The sequence below is a fragment of the Meriones unguiculatus genome, chromosome 7 (assembly GCF_030254825.1).
Source record: "Meriones unguiculatus strain TT.TT164.6M chromosome 7, Bangor_MerUng_6.1, whole genome shotgun sequence".
In the NCBI taxonomy this organism is placed as follows: domain Eukaryota; kingdom Metazoa; phylum Chordata; class Mammalia; order Rodentia; family Muridae; genus Meriones; species Meriones unguiculatus.
In genome coordinates this window covers 48,044,289-48,063,603 of record NC_083355.1, presented here as the reverse complement: position 1 = coordinate 48,063,603, position 19,315 = coordinate 48,044,289, and the positions used below count along the sequence as shown (strand labels likewise).

General features: G+C 35.9%; 1 protein-coding gene and 1 pseudogene across 1 annotated transcript; both read left to right on the top strand.

Annotated features, from left to right (window-relative positions):
- The first annotated feature begins 4,454 nt into the window (after window positions 1-4,454).
- On the top strand, window positions 4,455-5,396 carry LOC110544548 (olfactory receptor 8I2-like). Its single transcript, XM_021630489.2, is given in 1 exon segment — window positions 4,455-5,396. A coding segment is annotated over 1 exon segment (942 nt).
- Window positions 5,397-12,288: 6,892 nt separating this feature from the next.
- Window positions 12,289-17,990, top strand: LOC110543718 (olfactory receptor 8H1-like; annotated as a pseudogene).
- The last annotated feature ends 1,325 nt before the right edge of the window (window positions 17,991-19,315 follow it).

Genomic DNA, 19,315 nt, shown 5'->3' with positions numbered 1-19,315 from the left:
ATCTAAAATGTAAATCATGTTTTAAATTTTTTTCTGTGGTCCCACCCTCTGTTCTTCTCCCTCTCTACCCCCTTCCCTATTCCTCAGAAGGGGGGAGCCCTTCTCTCCTACCATCTGACCCCAGCCTATCAAGTCTCATTAGGACAGCCTGCATCCTCTTCCTCTGTGGCCTGGCAAGGTCACTCCACCAGGGACAAGTGTTCAAAGAGCTGGCAACAGAGTAGTCTATGTTAGAGGCAGCCCCTGCTTCCCTTGCTAAGGAACTCATATGGAGACTGAGCTGCCTGTGAGCTACATCTGAGCAGAGGATCTAAGTCAATTCTATGCATAGGAATAGTTTCTATATGCATCACATGATTGGCAGCTCAGTCTCCATGTGGATCTCTGAATGAGGGAAGAGAGGCTGCCTCTATCATAAACTCAGTTGACTGCTCTCTTATCACTTGCCCCTGATCCTGCAGCCTTACCAAACCATGGAAGAAGAGGATCCAAGCAGTCCTGATGAGACGTAACAAGTTAAGGGCAGATGGCAATAGTGGAGAACTCCCCCTGCCCCCATTTTAGTGGACTAGGGGAAGGGAATGAGGGGAAAGGGGAGGAAGAGTGGGACTCAGAGAATTGAGGAAGGGGGCTTCAATTGGGATACATAATGAATAAATTGTGAAGAAAAAATTAAAATTAAAAAAGCATATAACTATTAGCCATGTAACACAGGATAAACATAGTAAAATCTATAGCACTAAAGAAGCTAAACAACAAGGAGGACCCTAGGGGAGATGCTTAATCCTCATTCAGAAGGGAAAACAGGATAGACATCAAAAGTAAAAGAAGACAAGGAACAGGACAGGAGACTGATACTCCAACTCAGGACCATGCATGGAGAGGACCTAGACCCTCTGTCCAAAATTAGCCCATTGGCTGCTCAATTTCCAACTGGGTTAGCTAGTAAGGGGTACAGGGGCTGTCTCTGATATGAACTCAGTGATTGGCTCTTTAGCACCTCTCCTTAGGAGTGCAGCCTTGCCAGGCCAGAGAGGAAGATGATGTAGCCAGCTTTGATGAAACCTGATAAGCTAGGGTTAGATAGAAGGGGAGGAGGTCCTCCCCATCAGGGGACTGAGGAAAGGGCATAGGGGGAGAAGAGGGAGGGTGGGTGGTACTGGGAGGAGACAGGGGAGGGATCTTTAGCGGTAATGCAAAGTGAATAAATTGTAATTAATTAATTAAAAAAGAAATAATAAAAATAATATCTAAAAATTTGAAAATCAGGGACAATCAGCTGCTGCTTTGAAACAGAGTTTGTGTAATGACACTACTGAGTTCTTGTTGTTGTTGTTGTTCTATTTTTCTGTTGTCCTCACTACACAAAGTAATTAATAAATGCTTAAACAGTGCTGAGATTTGCTGCTTCTTTTAAAGTCTGATTTTTCAAGATTCTATAAAGACTAATAAGCTTTCTATTGCTCTCTTTGCCATATTGCTAAGATTTGTAGTTTCTTAAATATTGTTCTAGTCTCATTCCTCACAGCTTGCAAAAAAAATGTAATAACTCTGGATTTCAACATGTACATCACCATAATTCCTGACATTTGTTACAAAAGACTAAGCACCATGAAATAAGTCAATTTACTCCATGTTTTTTGTTTGGCCACCCCATTGTTTCTGGATCCAAGGAACTGAATACTAATTTCCATAAAATTTATTCACTTGGCAGAGCCTGGAAAGCTGGGATTTACCTAATTTTCTTTGACTAGTGTTGGGAAGGATCGACTAAGCATGGTCTTTCTTTCAGTCACTTTGAATGACACTGATTTTATAGGAGACGAAAGGATGTAGCATAAAAGGGCTATGTAATTCTCAGATCTTTCATTTAGAGGTCTAGTTGTGGCCTGGATCTCTGAAGTAGCAATCCCGGAGCCTCAGTTTCTCCAAATTTAAAATGGTGTTTTCAATAATACACATCCTATAGACTATTTTGTCTGTTGTATATATTTGATTCAGAAAACTTTTCCAGTAAGGTTTATAAAATAAATCATTTTTAAATCTTTTCATTGATTCCTTTTATAATTGACAGAAACTAAATTTTTATGATTAAAGTATAAATACCACACTAGGGCAAGACAGAGTAATAAATATACATAGATAAAACCATTTTATAAACCATTTAGATAGAGATAAGAAGAGGAAAGTCACTTTACTAGATACCTCATCATCAGATATAATTTTCAGAAACAAGTGGAGAGAATGTCTCTATTGCTGGGCAATCGTAGACTCTAAGGCCCAAAGACATCAGGAGATACATCAATACAAAACTAATACATTCCTATGGACATTAACCAAGAGTAATGTTTTATAAGTGTTTATAACAGCCTGCTTTTCATTTTAAAATCTTTAAATTAACAGTAATTTGTTTATTTGTGAACAAAAATAACAAACAAAATGGTGATATTACTGTGTTTCTCTATCCTGGCTTTTAAACAGCACAGGTAGACAGTGATAGCAAAAATCTCATACAATAATAATGTCTCCGTTGAAGATATTTCCTTGCAATTTAGGTATAGACCTTAGAGTATAATTAAAATACAAACCTCAAGAGAGCTTATGTGGCAACTGGCAAGCTCCTTTATTAGGTGTGTTTAAGAGTTTGGAGTGGTGTGTGCATAGAAGTCTGTATAGCACAGATTGCTGTAGAAAACACTTTATTGTGCAGCCTTTTTAGAAATAAGCTGCCAACGAATCATTTTGAACATGAATGAATACAGGATAGAAGGAAATGATTGACTTAGTTAATTTAGCTTTTGTTTCCACTTCATCATGGAAAGGCACATAAACATAACACCCAGAACTATCACATTATCAAAGGCACTAACATTTGTCAATATCATGATATATATAAGGGCTTAGAATAGAGAAAAAATAACTTTGTGCTAAATAACACCATCAACAACAAAACTAATAATCATGGATCCAAAGCGATGTGAAGATACATGGAACTCAGAGCTTCAGTGGAGGTAAAGTAATAGATATAAAAGAAAATGATGGTAGTAGAAAGACAAATAGACTTTCTGTGAAAGTCTATGTAAGCATCATAATCTTTCCATGACCCATGGCAAGTATGTCTGTAGATTTGGCTATAAATAATTTCTATGCTTTTCACAGTAGATTACTTTTTCATTTTACAAATATGCATGTTCGAGTAGGTTCTTAAGAAAGCTAGCTTAGTGACAGACAAGTGAATACACTGTCATTGAACAGCTTCACATTAAATAAACAAATATATAAGAACACTTGTGAGTGTGAGGCCGATTAAATGATTATTTAGACAAATAGGATTCAAGTCCCTCTGGCATGATGTGTTAAATATAAAACAAATTTACTTTAACTGTGTCTGCTACTTTCACTTTTTCTTATGTGTTTCTCAGTGCATTAAAAAAGTAATGTCTCCCATTTTCATGAGATCACCTTGTAACTCCTTGGTTTAAATACTTGTTTTCAGCCTTTTCGCCATTGCTTTGGAACTCATGAACAGTGAATTTACTTCCTGATGTCATGTGTGCTACAAATTGGATATTTTTATGTTCTCTGCATTCACAGGTGAAAGAATTAGGACCATGTTATAAATTAAATCTGCAGCAAGCCTTAATTCATCAATGGACAGAAAAGATAAGTGACAGAAAACAGAGAAACATGAAGAAATTTTTTATGTAAATAAAATTTGAGCTGAATGCTTATAGTTTTCTAACATGAATACAAACTGAAATTTACTGATTCTGAGACAATATCAAATGTTCTCATCTTGTCCACAACTTACAAGTTAGATGTTAAAAATTTAAGATTGAATATGAAATTATAACCAAATGCATGGCTTATAGTTTGATTTTTAAAGCTTTATAGTTTCTCTTTAAAAGCTTTATATTTCCTAAGACAATAATATAATTACAATAAATAAGTTGGTAGGGGTAAAATTATGCCCCCGTGATAGAGTTGGGTAGAAGCTAGCGTGGCTTAGCAGGAGTGTCCTGTAACTATTACAGACATAATGTTTTGATATCTTAAAGTGTTAAAATGACCATCTGTCATCTTCTTTAAAAGAAGTAAGAAGCTGGAGATGTGGTTCAGGGGTTAGGTGCACCTGTTTTTCCTTCAGTGGACTGGAGTTTGGCGAATATCACCCACACCAGACAGCTCCCCACAGCATGGAACTTCAGCTCCCAGATTTTCAACTGCTCCTTGTGGCCTCCATAGAAACCTGTGTGTAGGTACACATACACACACAGACAAAAAAATTAAATTAAATTAATAAAAATCACATTGTCTTTCAGCATTTACTAACTTCATTTTTCTCTCAATGCTGGAGGTTAAGCAAGCACTACTTGTTGGGTCATTTGTCTTGAGAGTTTCTTTAACTTTTCTCATTGTTAAGTCGTCATCAAGTTAAGGTTGAGTTATCAAAAATGACAGAAAATAATTTCACAGAAGTGACACTCTTCATACTCAGTGGATTTTCGGGTCACCCAGAATTACAAGTCAGTTTGTAATATTCCTTCTTAATATTCCCATTCATGTCTCTATTCACCGTGTTGGGCAACCTTGGGCTAATCATATTAATCAGAATTGACTCTCATCTTCACACACCTATGTACTTTTTCCTCAGCAATTTAGCGTTCATTGACATATGTTATTCTTCCATTGTAACACCCAAGGCACTAACTGATTTCCAGTCCACACAGAAATCGATAGCGTTTATGGGCTGCTTTGTTCAAATGTACTTCTTTGTAGGTTTAGTGTGCAGTGAGTGTTTCCTTCTGGGATCCATGGCCTATGACCGCTATGTAGCAATCTGCAATCCCTTGCTCTATCCGGTGATTATGTCCCAGCAGGTGTGCAGCTGGCTGGGAGTAACACCATACATGACTGGCTTCACAAGTTCTCTGATATCCATCTGTGTGATAAGCAGTTTGCCCTTCTGTGATTCCTGCATCAATCATTTCTTTTGTGATACCACAGCTCTTTTAGCCCTGTCCTGTGTAGATGCCTTCAACACTGAACTGGTGATCTTTGTGCTACCTGGGTTCACACTTCTCAGTTCTCTCCTCATCATCACCATCACTTGCCTGACCATCATCTCAGCAATTCTGAGGATCCAGTCTGCAGCTGGCAGGTGGAAGGCTTTTTCTACCTGTGCCTCTCACCTCACAGGGGTCACTGTCTTCTACGGCTCCTTGATTTTCACCTATTTGCAACCTGATAACGCATCATCCCTCACAGAAGCACAGGTAGCATCTGTGTTCTACACCATTGTCATCCCAATGCTGAACCCATTGATCTACAGTCTGAAAAACAAAGATGTGAAAAATGCTTTTCTGAGAGTCAGCCACAGAAATTTTTTTCTGTGACAAACCATGACAATTGCAATTTAAAAAGACCAGGGTAGTATCCACTTATAAGTGAGTATATACCATGTGTGTCTTTCTGCTTCTGGGATACTCATTCAGGATGATCTTTTCTACTCACCATTTGCCTGCAAATTTCATGATTTCCTTGTTTTTAATTGCTGAGTAATATTCCATTGTGTAATAAGCTAGGGTCAGATGGAAGGGGAAGAGGACCTCTCTATCAGTGTACTTAAAGAGGGGCATGGGAGGAGAAGAGAGAAGGAGGGTGGTCTTGGGAGGAAATGAGGAAGGGGGCTACAGCTGGGATAAAAAGCGAAAAAATGTAAAAAATTAAAATTTAATTTAAAAAACCTGGATAATTTCAAACAGTTACTTCAATGGTTAAAGTAACTTCAAAAGAAATAACACAAAGTTATTAAGAACATAGTGTCTTAGAATATGAGGTGTGAATCATTATTTTATTTATGTATGGTATATACTAAATTTATTAGGAGGTCATTTAATTTCATAAATTATTCCTGTAATAAATACATATAAAGCAATTAAAATTCATCTGTACACATTCCAATAAACACATCCTGGAACTAAGACATAAGTACTCTTATTTGTATAGATTATTGTATGTGTGTTTCACACAAAATATATATATATACAACATCACACTTGTGCCTGGTGCTCTTGGAGGCCAGAGGAGGAAATCCCATCTCTGGCACTGGAGTTACAGATGGTTGATGGCTTCCATATGGGTGCTGGGCACAATGCTGAGTCTTGCGGGAGAAGAATGTTGAGCCATTAAACCACAGCAGTTACAGTTTTCACCATTTACCTGTAATGCGTGCTTTGTGTCCTTGAGTCACAGACTATTGCTCAGTTGACTTGCAACATTTCTACTTTATTATACTCTAGAATGATGAACATTTGTTAAAATTCTATCTGTATTTATGTTTTATATTTATTTGGTATTAGAAAACTCATGAGTATAGAGTTCTATAACATTGTTTAAGGGTGTCAAAATTACATCTCTACAATATTCTTGAAATATTTTATTGATACATTGAATTTAGCATAACTAAATGTAAATATATTACTTCTGTTATTGTGGGGGGTTTTTGTGAATGTTTAGGATGAGGAAGTGACTTCCCAAAGTGTTATATAATGTGTTTATGACCTTACCTAATTAGTCAGCTGGTTTGGAATTGTCACATCTTTACATTTTAATAAGCATGTCATAAAGAGAATTTACCTTTATTCTTAGGAATGTAGATGCTGGTGTTCATATGTGTATTCTTGCATTATTCCACAAATAATTTGAAATACTAATATTAATTAGTATTAATAAAACTATGTCTAACAATCTACATTCTTGTGATTGATATATCACCTTTCTGTACATAGGACAGAAAAGCAACAGTTCTTTTCCTCTTCTTCTTCTTCTTCTTCTTCTTCTTCTTCTTCTTCTTCTTCTTCTTCTTCTTCTTCTTCTTCTTTGTTTTGGTGTTTCATTGCTTAATGTACAAATCAAGATTAGCATGCTAGCTGTCTCAAACAACTCTGTTATTTCTTTGTGGAGAAACCATTCAAAATCCTTCCTGTTGTTTTGAAATGTACAGTACATCATCTGAAAACACTGGCTATGACAGTATTTCTCCTATTTAGCTGTGAGTTAGTACTCATTGTCCAACAATTCCTTAGCCCCCCCCCCAACTTCCCATATTTCCCAGCCACTGACAACCAGCATCCAACATTTAATGCTTTTTTTTTTTTCCGCAAAGTGGTTTTATTAAAAGGTAAGTGGCTGGCTGTAGTGGTGCACACTTTTATGTATTTATTTATTTATTTATTTATTTATTTATTACACTTTATTCACTTTGTATCCCCCTGTGGTTCCCTCCCTCCTCCCATCCCAATCCCTCCCTTCTTCCCCCCTCTACACGCATATCCCTCCCCAAGTCCACTGATAGGGGAGGACTTCTTTTCCTTCCTTCTGATCCTAGTCAATTAGGTCTCATCAGGAGTGGCTGCATTGACTTCTTCTGTGGCCTGATAAGGCTGCTCCCCCCCTCAGGGGAGGTGATTAAAGAGCAGGCCAATCAGTTCATGTCAGAGATAGTCTCTGTTCCCATTACTAGGGAACTTGGATACTGAACTGCCATGGGCTACATCTGTGCATGTGTCCTAGGTTATCTCCATGCATGGTCCTTGGTTGGAGTATCAGTCTCAGGAAAGACCCCTGTGCTCAGATTTTTTGTTCTGTTGCTCTCCTTGTGGAGTTCCTGTCCTCTCCAGATCTTACTGTTTCCCACTTCTTTCATAAGATTCCCTGCACTCTGCCCAAAGGTTGCCCATAAGTCTCAGCATCTGCATTGATAGTCTACAGGGCAGAGCCTTTCAGAGGTCCTCTGTGTCAGGCTCCTGACTTGTTCCCTCTTTTCTCCTTCTTCTGATGTCCATCCTCTGGACAGGGATTGAGCATTTTAGCAAGAGTCCTCCCTCTTGATTAGTTTCTTTAGGTGTACAGATTTTAGTACACCTATATTATATGTCTATATGAGTGAGTATATACCATGTGTGTCTTTCTGCTTCTGGGATAGCTCACTTTGAATGATCTTTTCCAGATCCCACCATTTACCTGCAAATTTCATGATTTCTTTGTTTTTTATTGCTGAGTAATATTCCATTGTGTAGATGTACCACAATTTCTGTATCCATTCTTCAGTTGAGGGGCATCTGGGTTGTTTCCAGGTTCTGGCTATTACAAATAAAGCTGCTACAAACATGTTTGAGCTAATATCCTTATTGTGTCTTTTATTCTTCTTTATGAGAATAAAGTGTTTTGTTGTTTTTTTTTTTTTACCAAAAGTATATTTAAGCATCCATATGTGCTATTTTGAGATATTTACCTTCTTTAAGCACTTTCTACCCATATGTCTATTATTTTTCTTTTACCTCTATACCCTGTAAAGGTAAGCTTTTACAAGTATGTCTGTTTCTGTTCTTTAGTCATTTCTTTTGGTTTGCTACTTCAGATCTCTTGTTTTTTCCCATACTAGATTATTAAAACCTGAATTTTTTTTATCCTATGTGCTCTACCAGTAGGATGTACATGTCTTCTACTTGTTGAAAAGTGAGAAAAGACACTAAATTTAAAATGTGTTGCATTGGCCTTTTAAACAATGCCACTTTCACATCCAGTGTGTTAGATCTTGAATAGCTTTGTTATGTTCTTCCTATTTAACGGCATTCTTTTCTCCATCTTTAAAGTGTATTTTTTTTTTGGATAAAGCAAAAGTACAGGACAGGAGACTACCACAAAGGGCCTCTGAAATACTCTACCCAGTAAGGTATCGAAGCAGATGCTGAGACTCATAAGACAAACATTAGGCAGAGTGCAGGGAATCTTATGTAAGAAGGGGAAGATAGAAAGACCTGCAGGGGACAGGAGCTCCACAAGGAGACCAACAGAACCAAAAAATCTGGGCAAAGGGATATTTTCTGAGACTGATACTCCAAACAAGGACCATGCATGGCAATAACCTAAAACCCCTGCACAGATGTAGCCCATGGCAGCTCAGTCTCCAAATGGGTTCCCTGGGAGTAAGGGGAACAGGGAACTGTCTCTGACATGAAACCAGTGGCTGTCTCTTTGATCACCTCCCCTTGAAAGGGGTGCAGCCTTACCAGGCCACAGAGGAAGACAATGCAGCCAGTACTGATGAGACCTGATAGCCTAAGGTAAGAGGGAAGAGGAGGAGGACCTCCTTTGTAAGTGGATGTGGGGAGGGGCATGGGAGGAGATGAGGGAGAGAGGGTGAGATTTGGAGGGTATGAGAGAGCTGGTGTACAGATTGAATAAACTGTAATCAATAAAAAATACATTAATTTTTAAAAAGTAATAACTTTTAATTTACTTCAATTCAAAATATATTTCAGGGATTACAGAGAAACAAATTTGTAAATGAAAAGAAATTGAATGAAAATTCTTCTGATCATATGTATTTTGGTTCATTCTTGTACTTTAAGTTTCTAACCAAAATCTTACCATATTGCAAAATTTTAAATGTAATATGAAGAGATATTGAAATGGTAAAAATATAAGGCTATCCTATTTACCCTGAGTTAATCACTCTCTAATACATAAATAAATTTATCTCACATTAGATATCAGCTATATATACAAATACTCTCATTACATTTGTTAATTTCTTTTTAAAAACTCATTATATTAATTTATTTTTACAATTTTAAACATGAATTAAGAATATAATATTGGCTATAATAAATAAAATTAGGCAAATATATAATTGTGTGCTCACATAAGTGTTACCTACCCACAGAAAGAAGATAATTGAGAAAAATTAAAATTATGTTAGCAAAATATCAAGAATAAGTTTGAATTTTCTATTTACTTTTGAAATCTATTGCAGTCTAACTTTTTTAAAATAACATGTCTACTCCTTTGAGAAAAAAAATCTTTCAAATACAATAAAAATTAATTTTCCATCTTAATGATATGAGGCTGAAAAGAGCCAAGTATTTCTCTGAACATTTCTTTTTACTCTAGAAAACAACTTGATCATTATGCAATACAAAAACTCTATAATAACTAGGTTATTTGAAAAGCAAATAGATATATTTTTTAATATAAAGTGTCAGAAATGAAGACTCAGTGAGGGTTTGGTTCATGGAAGAAATTCTGAGAAAACAAGCTATTTTTCCTCCACCTATTGACCTTGAAATTGTGGCAAGCACACTCCACTGGAAACTGTTCCCTAAGGACACGCTCACTTCATATGAGGCGTCCTGCCTCATCAGGATGAGAAGCATTGTACTCTGAGGAGTGCTAAGTATTTGACATGCTTTGGAGACAGAATGTATTAAAATTTTCATTTAACCTAGTCTCAAACAAAAGTTAATGGTCGATTGTCTTCATCGTTATTAAAAAATGAATGCACAAAAGTACAAAAATAATCACTCCAAGAAAAACAAACCATATGTTATAGAACTGTACAATTCTTTTAAAAGCTTTCATGCTTTAGGAAACTTAATGTTAAAGCATTTATAACTATCATCTGGAAGAAGTATGCTCATAACCCTTGCCTCACAGTAAGTATCTTCAAATTTATTTAGAAGGTTTTAGACCAATTTGTTTGTGTCGTAACATGAACAGTGTTGGTATTTGCAGAAACAGAAATGAAGTGTTGAAAGAGTCAGGGTCTACATTCAGTGTAAATCTGTTTAAGTGCTTTTTCTCAATTTGGTTTAGAATGATCAAGTATTTTAATGTCTGGAATTCTCACATGTCACAACAGAGTGACTGAAGATTGAAATTTATTTAGAATATGCTAAATTATTTTTAGGTTAAAGGGAAATTAAATAATATGTTGTAGATGCTCTCTATTATTGTTGATTAATTATACAACCTGACTTTATTTTGTTTAAAATCCTGTAAATTGTGGGACTGAAAATCTGTGTAGACTCAGAATACTTTAACTGTTCTTCCTTCAGACAACTATGCTTAGCTCCTTTCACTTGCTAGTTGTTTATTAAATACGTAGGTAACTGCAATGCCTGTAGTATCACCTGTTATGAATATTAAATGTATTCAGGAAGGAAACACTGGAAAAAGGACTTTCTTCTAATTCTGAGATATGTCATATTTGTACTCCAAAATGCTTAATTCAGACTCTGAGCTTTAGCTCCATACAAGTGCTTATTAAGATTTTAATTTAGGAGGAAAAGGCATAGTTTAGTGAATCAGAGCACCAGCTGCTCTTTTGGGAGATCTGTGTTCAATTCAGAACATCTGCCAGGCAGCTCACACCTGACTGTAACTATAATTCTCTGAGATCTGACTCCCACTTCTATCTTCCATACACACTTCAAACATGTGTCACACAAACACACATTCAGAGAAAATACTAATAAGCATACAGCAACAATAAAGACTTTTAATTTACCACATTGTCAAAGAAATAACATGGCCTTTGTTAAATGTCTGCATAATGAAATAGTCCTTTGGGATTGATTTTCTTTTAAAACCTCATACTTCTCAGCTTTTTAATGTGAAAATTAAAAACTTCCCCTCATAGTCATGAAAAAGGAATAATAATAATAAATAAACAAACTGTGTCTATGAGTTATAAATTCACTAAGTAGACAGTTTTATGTCGCAACATTTTCAATTTTATTCCAACTTTAAATTCTAACTTTAATTGAAAGGGTCAGGAACAGAATTGATAAAGTGAACTGTCATCTTTTGTGGTATCATGCCTGAAATGAATATTTAATATTGGCATTTCTCATCAAATATTTTAAGATAAAATGTGTTCATGACATAGAATGCAAATCTCTCCTTACCTTGTAAGGTATAAGACTATAATGCAAATGTTCTACATTCATCTCAACACACACACTATGAAATCTTTTTGTACACAAAGTCTGCTACATTCTAGAAATTTTAAGTAACCAAGCCTTCTTGCTTTCCTTCATTTCCTTGGCAAGAATTCTTTTCACATTAACAAGTCTTAAAAGACTTTGACATTAAACCCTTGTCAATGGGGAAGAAATAAGATGCAACCTGCCTCAAACCAATGTCTTAGGGTGCTTTATTCCAAGCACAGCATCTTGATTAAGAGGAAAATTCTACTGTGTTCAGACACTTCATTTGGAGTAAATTCTCATTCCTTGTGACCCTGGATGGTTTCAAAATATTCCTAAATGCTAAATTACATCTGCATCAATATCTGACAACTTATCTTTTAGTATTTTATAAATTATTAATTTCTTGGAAATACAAATCTAAATATACTTTATAAATATTTGTAATTCTTAATCCAAACACAACTCTTACTAAAATCATTTTTCATTTATCATCAGTGTGGAACTATTCACTATGAACCCCTCGAATCACACAAGTGAGCCTGACTTCATCCTCATGGGGCTGACAGACTCCAGGGAGATCCAGCTGGTCCTCTCTGATATACCTGGTCACTGTGCTGGGAAACACAGGCATGATACTGATCATCCGTCTAGATGCCCAGCTTCACACTCCAATGTATTTCTTCCTTACCCACCTGTCATTCCTTGACCTCAGTTACTCAACTGTCATCACACCTAAAACCTTAGAGAACCTGCTGACTTCATTCAAGAACATTTCTTTCATGGGCTGCTTCACTCAGCTGTAATTTTTTGTCCTGTTTGGAGGTGCCAAATGTTTTCTTCTTTCCTCCATGGCCCATGACCGCTATGTAGCTATCTGCAACCCTCTGCACTACCCAGTTGTCATGTCCACAAGATGATGCCATGCCCTCCTCACTGGTTCCTACATGATGGGAGCTGTAGATTCCTCTGTCAACATGCTTTTTCTAAGCAGGATGAATTTCTGCAGGTCTCCTATCATCAATCATTTTTTTTCTGTGACACACCTGCAATTTTAGCCCTGTCCTGCAGTGACATGTATGTCATTGAAATGGTAATAATCATTTTCTCAGGTTCAACGCTAATGGCATCCCTTCTCACCATATCAATGTCTTATGCATCCATTCTCTCTACCATCTTGAAAATCAGTTCTGCTTCAGAACTTGGTTACTGTATGTTGCTTTTTACATGTTTAGGTATGTGCCTTGAATCCCTGATCTCTCCAAGACTGTAAACATGAACTGGTATTGGATTTTGTCACAGGCCTTTTCAGCATCCAATGAGATGATCATGTGGTATTTTTCTTTCAGTTTGTTTATACAGTGGATTATGTTGATGGATTTTTGTATGTTGTACCATCCCTGCATTCCTGGAATGATGCCTACTTAATCATTGTGGATATTTTTAATATGTTCCTCGATTCTGTTTCCAAGTATTTTATTGAGTATTTTTGTACCAGTGTTCATGAGGAGATTGGTCTGAAATTCTCATTCTTTGTTGGGTCTTTCTGTGGTTTAGGTGTCAGGATAACTTTGGTCTCATAAAATGAGTTTGGGAGTGTGCCTTCTGTTTCTATTTTGAGGTACAGTTTGAGGGGTATTGCTACTAGTTTTTTGGTTTTTTTTTTTTTTTTTGAAAGTCTGGTAGATTTCTGTGCTAAAACCATCTGGCTCAGGGCTCTTTTTGGTAGGGAGGCTGTGCCTTCATTTTCATTGAATTCTAGAAAGTCTTTAATTTCTTTCTTTATTTCCTCCCTGTTCCAGTGGTCATTTAGTCCAGTTTCCATGAATTTGTAGGAATTCTAGTGTTTCTGTTGTTGTTCAAGTCTAGCTTTAATCCACGTTGGTCTATTGTGGTAAATAAAAAAATAAAATGAGTGTTGGGCTATATAATGTTTATTATTAGTCCTAAGATTATTATTTAACCCGCTATCACAAATAATGAAATATAGACACCTGTTAGATTGTATAATTGATGTAATTTACCATGGACCAGTCAGATATTCCTTCCAGATATTCTGAATCATTCCCCATTCATCTCCCAGCTCCCATCCAATGCCATCCACCTTAATCCTACTCAATGGGACTACATTTCATCCATAATCCCATGGTACTTGTATTCTTCATTTGCGTCTTTCACAGCATCATTAGAGTCCTTCCTCAACCCACGTGGTGTTTTCTTCAGGCTAAACTATAATGATGTTCCTCTCCTTCCTCTCTTCCTGTCTGTCTGTCCTGAGATTTTAGCTGTCCTCCAAAGCTGGAAAACTTAATCACTCTTATCCCATTCTGCCCTGCCCAGGTATAGGTTCTTTAATCAATCAATCAATCAGATATGTCTTATGTCTTAGGCAGTTTTATAAAACAAAGATGGGTGTAACCAGATCTTAAGTGCCAGTAATTAGCATTAGACCAACCTCCAACAATTCCCCTTTTCTGTCTAAATAAAAGTTTATTAAAAAAAAAAGTGGGAGTGATTATGAAACAATTATAAAAACTGAGAGCTAAGATTTACATATAAAATGTCTAGGGTAAATGTATTTGTCAATCTTGAAGAAAATATCCACTTTATCTATGTGGGTTTAAGGTTTTGTACCTAAATTATTTTATAGTTTTGTACCTAAATTATTTTATAGTTTGTATTTATCAACCTAAAAACATCTATCTAGACCTAAAAAATCGTTTTACTTTCTAAGCAACTAAGCTAATTGTAATACTATGAATATCTGGTCTTCAACCCCATCAGACACTTGAGAAGGAATAGAATTAACTACTTGAGTAAATAGAAAATGTATGCTAGCAACTTAAAAAAAATTGGCAGAGACAGTTTGCTGTTTGCTGCCTGAATAGCCACCTAAAACTCTCTCTAATGTTGGAGCATCGTCTTCAGCCTTCTGGCCCAGTACATTTGACAGACACATATGTGCAGCAGGAACTATTTAAGACTTGCTTACCCTGTCTTGGCAGAGTTTGCCAGTCAACTTGGCCTGCATTTAAGCTTGCCCATTTTAGGCAGAATTCTGTCTGTATAAAGTGAGGGCATTTTCTTTACCTAGGTACTTGTTTGCTGCATTGGAAACAATCTCCATGTGGAGGTTCTTTGATGATCATCATCTTCTTTGAGATAGTCTGGGTGCTGCCAGGAGATAGCAAGTCTCATTGTCAAATAATCTTTAAAATAATAAAGATATTTCTAAATGCCCTTTGGCACCATTTCTCCTGTGGAAATCCCACTTTCTGAGATTGTCTCTAGTCGTTTTTTTAAATATTATTTTTGTATCTTCAACAAATGGTACTGGTCTAGTTGGATGTCTAAATGTAGAAAAATGCAATACATCCATATTTATCACTCTGCATAAAGTTCAAGTCTAAGTGGATCAAAGACGTCAACATAAAAGTAGACACACTAAATCAGTTAAAAGAAAAAGTGGTGAAGAGGCTCAAACTCACTGGCACAGGAGACAACTTCCTGAACAGAACATAAACAGCTCAGGCTCTAAGATCAACAATCAACAAATGAGACCTCATGAAAGTGAAAAGCTTCTGTAAAGCAAAGGACACTGTCGGCAGACCAAAACGACAGCCTATAGACTGGGGAAAGATCTTCACCAACCCTCTATCTGACAAAGGGCTAATATCAAGAATATATAAAGAACTCAAGAAATCACACAACAAGAAACAAAATAACCCAATTTAAAAAATGGGGCACAGAACTAAACAGAGAGTTCTCAACAGAGTAATATGGAATGGCTGAGAAGCATTTAAAGAAATGTTCAACTTCCTTTGTCATCAGGAAAATGTAAATCAAAAGGATTCTGAGATTCCACCTTAAACAGGATCGGATGAATGGGGAGGAGGTCCCCCCCTATCAGTGGACTTGGAAAGGGGCACGGTGGAGATGAGGAAGGGAGGGAGGGACTGGGAGGGAATGAGGGAGCGGGATACGGCTGGGATACAGAGTTAATAAAATGTAACTGATAAGAAAAAATAAAATAAATAAAAAAAGAAAATACAACTTGCCAGCACTTTTAGAACACAGTAAAAAGAGTTCAAGAAACAAATTTATAGGTACTAGTATTGTGTTTATACAAATAGATTTTTCCTACTCTCAATCTTCCTCACAAAGGTTTTTGCTTTATGTGTGAAGTTATTAAATCAGAGACACATATCAAGTAAAGTGCTGAGAATATGAGTTTTGAATCCTCAGACCTAAATTGGGTTTCTGTAATATCCCTTCCAAGGTTCAGGGATTGTTGTGGAAGAGAATGCACAATGTAAGATCTAGAGAATGGGAAGGAGGGCTATAAAAATTAGAACATGGCATGGCTATTGCCCTCAGAAATTCACTCCAATGGTGACTACCTACAAAAGATTAGAGCTGTCAACATCTCATCACGGAGGTGGGAAAGTGCACATAAGACCCCACGTCTTGCTAAGGAGCCACAGGGAGTTTATGGTTGCTTGAGATGGGGAAACCATATTCCTCAGTAGTAGTCATCAGTAAACTGCCCTTGCTCAAGCAAATAAGAATGGGTGGCCATGCTCATGAATGCAATCCTGATTAAAAGTAGTGGGTCACAGCAAAACAGACCAGAAAGGCATGAAAATAGGAAAAAGACATGCTATTAAGAACAAATCCTTTGTTGAGAGTGACAAGAGAGAGTATATTAAGGAATAATAAAATAAAACTTCGTTTGTGTGTGTGTGTAATAAAATTGCAAAAGAATCATTTAAAAGTAAAATGAAAATATATGTAAGAATGGAAAACAATAATAAAAGAATTGTCATATTATTCATATTACAACATCATCCCAAAAGTACTCTTGAAAAAAACACAAGCACTGTCTATCAGATTTAGCTGCACAATTATGCTGTAACTCTCTCATTACAGTCAAGCCATGCATCAGGCTGTTTAACAACCAAAGATGAGAGGAAAGAGAAATTCTGGCATCTATATACAATTCAGTATTTCACAGATATAATTAGACCAAGACCTCTTGCCTATTATTGTTACAAAGTGCATGTCAAGGGAGAACACCGTGTCAAGTGAAATAAGCCAGATTCAGAAAGTCAGTTATTATGTTTCCCCACATATGTGGAATTGAGAAAAGAGCACACAATTTTACAAGGAGACCCTTGGAGAAGAGGAAGGTAACTAGCATCAGAAATGGAGGGGTGGGGGCAAGAAGGCACAAGAGATAGAAAGAGGGAATGTTAAGATGATAATGTTATTCAAACCACTGTTTATAAATACATAATAATGCAATTAGTTGGAAAACTAATAATGCTCATCCTCTGATGAATTAAATAAAAACTAAATATATTTAAACAGTAAAAATAATCCCAGAAAGAATGAAGTGGTAGACATAGGGCTTAGTAAATGTCCTTTAATGTAAAGCGGAACAGCATAAACTCTGAAAACATGTTGTCCTCTACCATGACCACATATTGAGATGATATTGGTCCTATTGTCATGACCTTGATTGCATGTAAGCAACACTGACAAATGTGAAAATAAAATGAAAATGTCTAAGTAGAGTGTTGTCAAGGTGATCTGATAATTAGGGAGTACACTAAGATAAGATCACGTAGAAAGCCAGCTTTAGCTGCTCATCGTCTGAAATCATCAAAGTCACCTGTTTGTCCATTGCTGGTTTCTACAAACTACCCTGTCTGGCCAGTAATAGCTAAAATTCATTTAAGGAATAACATTGGCCACACAAAAATCCACTGAAGATGTAAAATGTATAAAATAAGTGTTTCTGTCCATAACAATAAGCAATCTCCTAAAATTCTGGGATATGCATATTCACTTCTGAAGGAGTCACTTATATATGTAAAGGAACTAATTTCACCACAAATTGATGAAAAAATAGCAAGACTCTTTTATTCCAATTCTCTCTGTGTAAAATGACTTAGTCTCTTTTTCATTCTTTACTCTGGGAAAATGTTCTTCAAAAAGAATTAGCTTTATTTAAATCATAGTTTAAATTTATAGTTTAAATAGTTTAAATCGTTCTCATTTGAGGAAGAATATAACCTGATTACATACAAAGTGAGCTTATCAGCACTATAACATTAAAACATAAGCACGTTGAAGAAGTGTGGTGTGCTGATATTTTATTGTACCTTACTGTTTTAATTAATGCACCTTATTCTTATAGAATCAGCCTTCTGATGTTAAAATACATCTCACTGAAAACTTTAGAAGTGTAATCTTGAGAATACTATGAATACAAAACTCTATCTGTAAACATATCCTCTCTTCTGAACTAATAGAAGTGACTGTATATGACCACTGTGCATTGCAAATACATCTACCAGAAGGGAAGACTCGGTCATTCTATTCACTGTGGGGCTTGGAAAACTCTGGCTCAATTACTCCTTGAACTGTGTTTCTCATCATCAAGGCAATATTGCTTAGAAATTGGCCCCTGAGGATGACCATGACTTAAATGATGCTCAGCACCCTCCATAAGTTTCCTTAGAATTACAGGTAGAGAAGGACATAGACAGTTAGTTCTACTTAGTCTTATAAGATCTGGCACTCATTTGGCTCATAGCTATTGTGAAACCAAGTACTCCAACAAGAGCTGAGCAAAACCTTCTGGCTGACTTACCTTTCTTCCCCATTTAAAGAAAATGAATACACGAGTATTTGGATATCTCAAGGGAAACCGTACTTCAGAAGCATTCAGATCCTTAAACCTATTGCCTCTTTTAATTTTGAAAAATATTCAAAGTCGTCAAAATTTTAAGCATATGACTGAAACACCTGTGATTTTTGTTTTCCAAAAGTTTGGCTCGCAGTAAATATACTAAATTTAAGTCTTAAACAGTTAACATGAGACAATGCATTTACTCTAAGACTTGTTTATACATAATAATATTGAGACTTTCACAAGGACTGTCAGGATTTCTGACAAAAAAAAAGTGCATGAGATTCTAAAAGTCAGGAACATATTTTGAAAGTGTAATTTTAGAAGAACTTTGACTTTGAATTGTTGGGGTAGGAGATTATCTCTTCTTCATCAATAACCATATTATTTAATGCAGCCAATAAGAATTCTGTAAAAATGAGGTTTTTTCATAATTACAGATAAATCATATTTCAAGAAATTGATTAATTTTTAAAAATATTTAATTTTTTAATTTAATTTTTTAAAAAACTTATTATTTATTACAATTTATTCACTTTGTATCCCAGCTTTGGCCTCCTCCCTAGTCCCCTCCTAACCTCTTCCTCCCTTCCTCTTCTCCACCCTGGTCCCTCCCTTAGTCTGCTGATAGGGGAGTTCTTTACTTTTTTCATTTGATATGTAAGAGCTCTCCTGAAACTTGAAACATATGTGTTTTATAACTATAAAATGATTTAATGTTGTTAACAATACCATATAATTTTAAACCAAGAGTTTTTATGTGGTAAATGTCATATTTTAATAATTACCTTAAATTCTTGAGACTATTTTATATAGAAACATACTTTTCAAAATTATAAGGCAT